Raw genomic sequence first — 10,772 nt, 5'->3', positions numbered from 1 at the left:
GAGTCTCGACCCCTGCAACCACAATTAGGTGAGTACACACACTCAGGTAAACGATAGCCTTCACGTTCCTTTCATACTTTTTCTTAACTTTTTATCATGGTGATGTTGACTTGGTAATGTTTGTACTGACGCAGCGGCTTTTTGAGGGGGAGTGAGGGTGGGGGTCTGAGCCTATCTGGGGGGTTAAGGGTGGAGGTGTAGTCCTTCTTGGGAGGATTGAGCGTGAGTTATGGGGGGTTTGGACTCTCTGAGGAGGCAGTGAGGGTGGGGGTTGATCTGGACTATTTTGGGAGGGGGAGAGGCTGGGGTGATTGGTGTACTCTGAGTTATGAGGGGGGGAGGGGGAGTAAATTGGTTTGAATAATTAACGAATCTAGAACTAATAACTCACGAAATCGTAATAACACAATTGCAAACAAATCAAGGAACGGGTGGAGGTTGAACCCAAGGCGAGTAAGTGCCAGGGGTTCAAACCCCTCCCCCCGCCGGTTCCCTAATACGATTAGAACTGATGAGTATTTTTCATATAATGTTAACCTTCAGGGTTTAATAGTGACGCGAAAAATTATGATTTTTTTGATACGTTTATTTCCCTGGTTGCCACCCCTGTGTTGGCGTTATTATCTCAGGTGTGTTGTTGTTACGAACATTTGTTTTTGTTACCTGTCTGTTATTTTTGTAACGTGCGTGTCAGAGCTCTGACCTGCGTAGAACACTCGATGATCCACGGGAGTTGTTTATCTCTTAATTCTAATCTAATCTAACAGGATGTATCAACTGTGTCTAGCCTGTGTCTCACTTGTTTCACCTGTGTACTATGCTCCCGCAGGACGCTACACCTTCCCTGGCTTCACCGCCTACAGCATGAGCAAGCACGCCACCGTCTCCTTCGGTGACGGCCTCAGACTTGAGATGCAGAAGTGGGGCATCTCAGTCCACACGGTGGAGCCTACTCTCTACAGGTGGGTTTTCACGACATCGTAATAACACAGCAACCTAATTGACTGTCTCTTCTTTATTACTTGCCCTTTTCACCCGGTCAGTCACTCTGTGCATTTAATGAGGACAGTCTCTCTGTACACCCAGTAAATGACAGTCACTCTTCACACGTAAGACCACGGAAACACTACATTAGAAACATTTCCTGGCCGGTATCCTACGACAAGATACCAGAGTAAAACTCCCGTAAGTCTTTAAAACGATGGACTCTTTTTATGTCCCACTGCCTCAGTGACAACGACACAGGCTATTCACATCAGCATCTGCAGTGGAAATAATTAACAGCAACAAAAATTGAAGTAATTATTTAATTAGAATTGAAAAATAATGCCAACGGACTTGAGAAGGAAGTATGAGAATCAAACAAAGTTGTGGTTGAAGATACGTTAACAAACACCTGGAACATAATATTCTGGATACGTTTCGGTCCTGGAAAACTAGAGCGAAGAAGACCACAGTGCCGAAGCACGTCCGTAATGAGGTGACATAAGTGTTTCATTCATTTGATTTTAACCACAGAGAAAACTGCTAATGAACTGACAATGATCACTGACGACAGGATTACTTGGGCCAAAGTGGAAGAAGTTTATCGTATGCCGAAGATATTTCTTCAGTGTTGAAAGTCAAAATTTGGGTAAATCTCAATGTATGTAAAGCAACATATTGAGGCCTGAGTATATATATCTCATCACTATATCTATCCAAGGAATGTCGAGCAAGAAGTATGCTGCACCATAAAGCCTTGCTACATTTTATATAAATACGATCACATCGACAGTATCTGCACCCCACTAACATGTCTTAACTGGAGAGGAGATTACCATACCTTGCATTGTTGCAGTATGTCTTACAATATAAAAAAATGAGATTAAGACACATGTGCAACATCTGGGTATCTTTATTGTAGACGTTTCGCCATCCAGTGGCTTTATCAATACAAATTCTAGGACATAACTTGAAGACAGTAGAACTATGTACAGAAGATGAGGTAATCAGTCCCTCAACCTAGGAGTAGGTGCGAAGAGCACGGTGCTCTTCGCACCTACTCCTAGGTTGAGGGACTGATTACCTCATCTTCTGTACATAGTTCTACTGTCTTCAAGTTATGTCCTAGAATTTGTATTGATAAAGCCACTGGATGGCGAAACGTCTACAATAAAGATACCCAGATGTTGCACATGTGTCTTAATCTCATCTTGTCGGTATTATATATCATTCGTACACAATATAAAAAAAGATGAAAAGAAAAAGTCTGCTTCCAGAAAAATAAAGCAACATATAAGGAAATAGCTAAAGAACACAACACTCAATGAATCCAACGAGCAACACAAGAAGCGACATAAGCCTCAACACTTGACACCAAAACCAATACAACACACCATCAACAACCTAGCAATCACGAACCCCTCGCACCTAGTCAGCGTAAAACAACTACGAATAAATAACTAAAGTAACACAAATAAAGCTACCCAGATAAAAAAAATATATGCAAATATTTGCCTCAGAGACCCTCTTCGTGAAGAAATATACAGGATTATTTTTACCTGCAATTCAGATTTCAGTCCAAGTGATTTCTTAAGTGTTTATGACACTTTAATCCAAACGTATCCAGGACCTTTTGCAGATACTGTAGGAGAAAGGGTTGGACTAAATCATCTCCCAGACATGAACTTTTCCAGACCAAGTCCCATCAGAAGAAACCCTAAAAATGGTCACAGACAATTCATCTGAAGTAGAAAAGGAAATTCGTAGCCACCCACCAGTGGGCAATACTTTCCCAGAAATAAGATGAAGATGAAGAAATATGTCCCATCCCAGTGGAAAACTATAGAAAAAGAGGATTCTGGTTCTCTTCAACAATAAATCATCCAAAAGACAACTGAAAAAAAATACTTTACAAGTAAATATGGAAAAGAACAATAGATTAGTCAAACAAGATAAATGTGAAGGAACAAGAGTAAAATTAATGGACTATGTATAGAATATCAGGAGAGGAAAATACACAATAGACAGTGATAAAGGCAAAACAAATAAAGTAATTCATTAAAGAACATTAAGACTTGATGGCAGTTCAGAGATTATCTACTTTATATTAGGAAAGGATGAATAAGAGAACATTAAAACTTAGATTGTCAACACGGAAGCCTGACCCCTGCGAGGAGTCAGGCTTCCGTGGAGAGAAGTTCTTGAGACACGTCACAGAAATTCTAGCATCTACCTAGACTCAAGAAATAAGATTCAGGTGGAGAGACACTCTGCTTTCACTGAGCCTTACACTTGTAAATATCAACATTGTACATTACCAGCTACTCTTTAATCTACTTCTTTCCTCCTCTCACCCACTAAAAAAAAAGAAGTTTACTCACCCATGTTTGACGGGGTAAACTCACCCAACTATTCCTACTTACGTATTTGTCTAGCCTGATTTATAACATTACCGGAAGTATTCACCTAAATAACACCATAGATCTGTTGCCACAACAATGGTTCTCCTCACCATTTTCTTGAATTCTGAATTTGTCCAGTATGAATCCTCTGTTGCGAGTTCTACCTCGCTGAGATGTTTTCAGTACCATATATATATCCTTTATATTTTTTAATGGGTCCTTTTGTAGGGACCTGTAGCCTCGGAGAAATAAAAATTTTAGTGAAAATAGTGAGTCTGTAAGAATATTGTACCTTTTCTATTACCCAGTCTTTTACAAATAAATATATACACTTTATCATGAAAAATGGCACTCAAATACTTGTTTTAATTCACACTTTTAAATAATATCTCCCATTTTTCCATGTCCCATAAGAGGCCACAACTACACTACGAAAAATCCTGTCTGGCATATCTTTGAATGTAAACTAACATTGAGACCGTTTAACAAACTGTAAGGCAACCCATACATTATAAAAAAAATCTCATTTATAAATCCTTAAACTTCCTGGCCTCTCCTGCAGGACTCCCATCAGTCAGGAAGGACGCATCCACAGCGCACTTGACAGGTTCTGGCAGGAGTGTTCAGAGGACGTCAAGAAGTCTTACGGAGACGAGTATATCAAGGACTTCAAGACGACTATTTCAAACCACCTTAATAAAGCTAAACCCTCGGAGAAGATCAAGGAGGTTATAGATGATATGGTCGACGCTGTGGCCGGGAACGATCCTAAGGTATGTGGCACAGCCAGTGTGTTGTGAAACTGAGGCACAGCCAGTGTGTTGTGAAACTGAGGCACAGCCAGTGTGTTGTGAAACTGAGACACAGTCAGTGTGTAGTGAAACTGAGACACAGCCAGTGTGTAGTGAAACTGAGACACAGTCAGTGTGTAGTGAAAATGAGACACAGCCAGTGTGTAGTGAAACTGAGACACAGTCAGTGTGTAGTGAAAATGAGACACAGCCAGTGTGTAGTGAAACTGAGACAGTCAGTGTGTAGTGGAACTGAGGCACAGCCAGTGTGTAGTGAAACTGAGACAGTCAGTGTGTTGTGAAACTGAGGCACAGCCAGTGTGTAGTGAAACTGAGACAGTCAGTGTGTTGTGAAACTGAGGCACAGCCAGTGTGTAGTGAAACTGAGGCACAGTCAGTGTGTAGTGAAACTGAGATACAGTCAGTGTGTAGTGAAAATGAGACACAGCCAATGTGTAGTGAAACTGAGACAGTCAGTGTGTTGTGAAACTGAGGCACAGCCAGTGTGTAGTGAAACTGAGGCACAGTCAGTGTGTTGTGAAACTGAGGCACAGCCAGTGTGTAGTGAAACTGAGATACAGTCAGTGTGTAGTGAAAATGAGACACAGCCAGTGTGTAGTGAAACTGAGACAGTCAGTGTGTTGTGAAACTGAGGCACAGCCAGTGTGTAGTGAAACTGAGACAGTCAGTGTGTTGTGAAACTGAGGCACAGCCAGTGTGTAGTGAAACTGAGACACAGTCAGTGTGTAGTGAAAATGAGACACAGTCAGTGTGTAGTGAAAATGAGACACAGCCAGTGTGTAGTGAAACTGAGACACAGTCAGTGTGTAGTGAAACTGAGACACAGTCAGTGTGTAGTGAAAATGAGACACAGCCAGTGTGTAGTGAAACTGAGATACAGTGTGTAGTGAAACTGAGGCACAGTGTGTAGTGAAACTGAGGCACAGTGTGTAGTGAAACTGAGGCACAGTCAGTGTGTAGTGAAACTGAGGCACAGTCAGTGTGTTGTGAAACTGAGACACAGTCAGTGTGTAGTGAAACTGAGACACAGTCAGTGTGTTGTGAAACTGAGGCACAGCCAGTGTGTAGTGAAACTGAGGCACAGTCAGTGTGTAGTGAAAGTGAGACACAGCCAGTGTGTAGTGAAACTGAGATACAGTGTGTAGTGAAACTGAGGCACAGTCAGTGTGTAGTGAAACTGAGGCACAGTCAGTGTGTAGTGAAACTGAGACACAGTCAGTGTGTAATGAAACTGAGGCACAGCCAGTGTGTAGTGAAACTGAGGCACAGCCAGTGTGTAGTGAAACTGAGGCACAGCCAATGTGTAGTGAAACTGAGGCACAGCTAGTGTGTAGTGAAACTGAGGCACAGCCAATGTGTAGTGAAACTGAGGCACAGCTAGTGTGTAGTGAAACTGAGGCACAGCCAGTGTGTAGTGAAACTGAGGCACAGTCAGTGTGTAGTGAAACTGAGGCACAGTCAGTGTGTAGTGAAACTGAGACACAGTTAGTGTGTAATGAAACTGAGGCACAGCCAGTGTGTAGTGAAACTGAGGCACAGCCAGTGTGCAGTGAAACTGAGGCACAGTCAGTGTGTAGTGAAAGTGAGACACAGCCAGTGTGTAGTGAAACTGAGATACAGTGTGTAGTGAAACTGAGGCAAAGTCAGTGTGTAGTGAAACTGAGGCACAGTCAGTGTGTAGTGAAACTGAGACACAGTCAGTGTGTAATGAAACTGAGGCACAGCCAGTGTGTAGTGAAACTGAGGCACAGCCAGTGTGCAGTGAAACTGAGGCACAGTCAGTGTGTAGTGAAACTGAGACACAGTGTGTAATGAAACTGAGGCACAGCCAGTGTGTAGTGAAACTGAGACACAGCCAGTGTGTAGTGAAACTGAGGCACAGCCAGTGTGTAGTGAAACTGAGGCACAGCTAGTGTGTAGTGAAACTGAGGCACAGCCAGTGTGTAGTGAAACTGAGGCACAGTCAGTGTGTAGTGAAACTGAGGCACAGTCAGTGTGTAGTGAAACTGAGACACAGTTAGTGTGTAATGAAACTGAGGCACAGCCAGTGTGTAGTGAAACTGAGGCACAGCCAGTGTGCAGTGAAACTGAGACACAGTCAGTGTGAAGTGAAACTAAGGCACAGTCAGTGTGTAGTGAAACTGAGACACAGTGTGTAAAGAAACTGAGGCACAACCAGTGTGTAGTGAAACTGAAGCACAGTCAGTGTGTAGTGAAACTGAGACACAGTCAGTGTGTAGTGAAACTGAGGCACAGCCAGTGTGCAGTGAAACTGAGGCACAGTCAGTGTGTAGTGAAACTGAGGCACAGTCAGCGTGTAGTGAAACTGAGGCACAGCCAGTGTGTAGTGAAACTGAGACAGTCAGTGTGCAGTGAGACTGAGGCACAGCCAGTGTGTAGTGAAACTGAGGCACAGTCAGTGCGTAGTTAAACTGAGGCACACCCAGTGTGTAGTGAATCTGAGGCACAGTCAGTGTGTAGTGAAACTGAGGCACAGCCAGTGTGTAGTGAATATGAGGCACAGTCAGTGTGTAGTGAATCTGAGGCACACCCAGTGTGTAGTGAATCTGAGGCACAGTCAGTATGTAGTGAAACTGAGGCACAGCCAGTGTGTAGTGAAACTGAGGCACAGTCAGTGTGTAGTGAAACTGAGGCTCAGTGTGTAGTGAAACTGAGGCACAGTCAGTGTGTAGTGAAACTGAGGCACAGCTAGTGTGTAGTGAAACTGAGACACAGTTAGTGTGTAGTGAAACTGAGGCACAGCCAGTGTGTAGTGAAACTGAGGCACAGTCAGTGTGTAGTGAAACTGAGGCACAGCCAGTGTGTAGTGAAACTGAGACACAGTCAGTGTGTAGTGAAACTGAGGCACAGCCAGTGTGTAGTGAAACTGAGGCTCAGTGTGTAGTGAAACTGAGACACAGTCAATGTGCAGTGAAACTGTGGCACAGTCAGTGTGTTGTGAAAATAGAGAAAATAGAGCCTTTATTTATAGATGTATAGATAAATGGTTCAGAAAACCGACTGATGAAGCCACTGTGTGGCGAAACGTTTCCTCAAAGATACCCAAGTGTTGCACATGTGTCTACTTTATCATTTACAGAGATACACGACTTTTCGATTATTAAATGCGAAGGAAACGTTATATACCTCCGTTAATAAAAGCTCTTCTGTTATCTCGAGTGTTTCTTTTATCTTTGCCTTAATTAAGGTATTTAGGATGTTTCAATGTTTGTTTGAGTAAATTACAACAATAAATAAAAGCAGCAACAATTGAAAAAAAATATATATTCCGGCTCACTATATGTTTCATTTTACATTAAGTTATATTACCTTAGTTGTAATGATCACGAACTATGGAAAATAAACCCTAGAGGTTGTGACAGATATAAACCCTAGAGGTTGTGACAGATATAAACCCTAGAGGTTGTGACAGATATAAACCCTAGAGGTTGTGACAGATATAAACCCTAGAGGTTGTGACAGATATAAACCCTAGAGGTTGTGACAGATATAAACCCTAGAGGTTGTGACAGATATAAACCCTAGAGGTTGTGACAGATATAAACCCTAGAGGTTGTGACAGATATAAACCCTAGAGGTTGTGACAGATATCGTCCGTCTTCTCACAGAGATGAGATAAAGTGTTCCATCTACCACAGACAATTAATTATGCATCTTGTCCCATTATATTTCTACTGTAACATCTTCTTCTACATTCACTCGCTGTTTGTAATTACTCCTCAAAACCGACGATCACTCAGACACTTTCAAATAATTATTGGCTTTCCTTTGTGTCTAACAGTGTTAGACACAAAACTGCATTATCATCGTAACGCATACAAAAATGTAAAATTTTGAATTTGAAATTTCTCACAGACGCGGTACGTGCCCAGCGTAGTGACGCAGATCAGAGCCAAGCTGTTGTCTTCACTGCCGGAGAACCTCAGAGATCACTTCTTCCTCAGTAGTCAACCCCAGACCCCTCCAGCATACGTCGCAGGTAAGTCCTCCTATCCTATATTTCTCCCTTATTCTCTTCCGTTCTCCCTCATCTCTTGATAATCTTCCCTTCTCGTCTCTTTAGGTGGCAGAGAAGTTGATGATAATAGGAAAATGATATAATGAACTTCATTATATCATTATTTTCCTCTCATCATCACCTCTGCCACCTAGAATTTCTGATCACACTCATTCATCCAGCCATTCATTCAGTTTCTCTCTCTCTCTCTCTCTCTCTCTCTCTCTCTCTCTCTCTCTCTCTCTCTCTCTCTCTCTCTCTCTCTCTCTCTCTCTCTCTCTCTCTCTCTCTCTCTCTCTCTCTCTCTCTCTCTGTCTCCCTCTCCCTCTCTCTCTCTCTCTCTCTCTCTCTCTCTCTCTCTCTCTCTCTCTCTCTCTCGTCTTCTCTCTCTCTCTCTCTCTCTCTTTCTCTCTCCTGTCCTACGGAATGCAGAACGTTTTCATTAATCTCTCTCTTCCTCCTTTCAGAACGGAAAAAGAAGCAGCCATCGCTGGTGGACCCTCGTTCCATCGTAGACAAGACGAGACCCCCGAACGCCAAACTGGAGCGAGTGTTTTCTATGCCCAACTGGGGAAAGAACGAGATGACCCCTTCCCCCAAGACAGATGCAGAACTCAAGTTCAAGTTCTAAACTATCCACGAGAAGCGAACGGCCCGTCGTACCAAAGAGATGTTTCAAAACTCCACCGGTCCACCTCAGGCAAAGATCAACAATTCTGCGGAGGTGTTACGATGACGGTTAAGGACTACTTGGATCGAATTCGGTTGCCTTTCATTCCCCATGACCTACATGACTCTGCGGTCATATAACGCATGATTATAGCGCCCCAATGATTGCAATAAACTGACTGGTAACAACCAGTGTTTCCAGGAACCAGGAAAACCAGCCAAAACAACAACCAGTGGATCCAGAAGCCAGGATGACCAGCCAAAACAATAACCAGAGGTATCAGGAACCAGGATGACCAGCCAAGACAACAACCGGAGGTACCAGGATTCAAGACGACCAGCCAAGACAACAACCAGAGGTATCAAGAACCAGGATGACCAGCCAAGATAAGCGGAAGTACCAGGATCCAAGACGACCAGCTAAGACAACAACCAGAGGTACCAGGAACCAGAATGACCAGCCAAGACAACAACCAGAGATTTCAAGAACCAGGATGATCACTCGACAACATCCAGAAGATTCCAGGAACAAAGATGATCAATTAAGACAACAACCAGAGGTTCCAGGAACCAGATGACTGTCCCAGGCAGATAATAAAACAAGATTCAAGTCTTAGCCAGCAGTTCAAGGTAACTCGAAGAGCACGCCATAGCAATGAAAAAGTATTTCAGTGTTTCAGTGGACGGACAAGCTAAAAATAAAATAAAAAGCAGTATGAAAATACTTCCACCCCCTCCCATTCTAACTTCTGTTTCGACAAGGTCGAATTTACTCAGCGCCATACTACAGATTAATGGCACTGAGAGGACCCTCATAATAATAATGTTGCCCTGCCAGGGGTGTCATCCCTGGGGTGCCATGCAGGTTGAATTTGTTAATGAACGAGGGGCAGTGTCTGTGTCATAGCTGGGAGAGTGAATTACGTTCAGTTGAAGCTCTTAAGCTGAGTCAAGTGGTCTCGTATTTATCAAGTGGCGAGACAAGTGTCAAATCGCAACTTAGAGCAAGAAAGTGGCTGAGTTTCCTAATTATGGCATATCCTATGTGCTTGTTTATGAAGTGGACGGTGTTAAGGGAGGAGACTGTGTTAAGTGAATTGTATTAAAGGGAATATGTAAAACACAATACACAAATAACCCGCACATAGGAGAGAGGACCTTACGACGACGATTCGGCCATACTTGGACCATTTACAAAGTCACGTGACTCTGTAAATGCTCCAAGTTGGGCCGAAACGTCGTCATAAGCTCCTCTCTCCTATGTGCGAGTTGTTAGTGTATTGTTCCAGTCACGGTATTGTGCCTCTTTGTTCTGTCGAAATGTTTAAAGTAGAGGTTGTGTTAAGTGAACTTTATGTGTAAATAAGATAATTGTCCTTAGCTTTAGACTTTTTTGGGTAATTCAGCTGTACATTTATTATATTATTTTATATAATGCGAATTTGAATTAGGTGATTATATATATATATATATATATATATATATATATATATATATATATATATATATATATATATATATATATATATATATATATATATATATATATATATATATATATATATATATATATGTTATGCCGAATAGGTAAAATTTGCGATTTTGGCTTTAATAGCAACGCTCTTCTTGCTGAATAAGTCATGTGAAAATTTGTGTATGCAATAATTTCGCAAAAATCATTGTGAACCTAACGAAAAAACATATATTTCATTGTGTTTATTATTAAATTATTATAAACTTATATAATATATATTTAGTTGGATTAAGCTAAATTAATTACGCTTGTTATAATAAGGTTAGGTAAGTTTTCTAAGGTTCTTTTAGTACAAAATTATTAATTTTTACATTAACATAAAGGACAAAATATATCTTTAAAAGTATAAGAGA

At 41.8% G+C, this 10,772-nt stretch overlaps 1 protein-coding gene across 1 annotated transcript; it reads left to right on the top strand.

Moving 5' to 3' along the window:
• The first annotated feature begins 753 nt into the window (after positions 1 to 753).
• Positions 754 to 10,121, top strand: LOC128686442 (short-chain dehydrogenase/reductase family 9C member 7). Its single transcript, XM_053773407.2, has 4 exons — positions 754 to 962; positions 3,949 to 4,159; positions 8,075 to 8,198; positions 8,684 to 10,121. Exons 1-4 carry the CDS (start codon positions 769 to 771, stop codon positions 8,845 to 8,847), a joined length of 693 nt encoding a protein of 230 aa, XP_053629382.2. The 5' UTR covers positions 754 to 768; the 3' UTR covers positions 8,848 to 10,121.
• Positions 10,122 to 10,772: the final 651 nt, after the last annotated feature.

Source organism: Cherax quadricarinatus, chromosome 2 (genome assembly GCF_038502225.1).
Source record: "Cherax quadricarinatus isolate ZL_2023a chromosome 2, ASM3850222v1, whole genome shotgun sequence".
Classification (NCBI taxonomy): Eukaryota; Metazoa; Arthropoda; class Malacostraca; order Decapoda; family Parastacidae; genus Cherax; species Cherax quadricarinatus.
The sequence above is the reverse complement of the archived record's forward strand: the minus strand, read 5'-3'. Positions and strand labels throughout refer to the sequence as shown.

What these genes read in the sequence shown, in the direction of transcription:
- LOC128686442 (XM_053773407.2), top strand. Translation starts at nt 769, where the DNA reads ATGTATCAACTGTGTCTAGCCTGTGTCTCACTTGTTTCACCTGTGTAC. An exon ending in GTGGAGCCTACTCTCTACAG is followed by an intron (nt 963 to 3,948) that starts GTGGGTTTTCAC and finishes CCTCTCCTGCAG; the next exon opens with GACTCCCATCAGTCAGGAAG. An exon ending in CCCTCCAGCATACGTCGCAG is followed by an intron (nt 8,199 to 8,683) that starts GTAAGTCCTCCT and finishes TCCTCCTTTCAG; the next exon opens with AACGGAAAAAGAAGCAGCCA.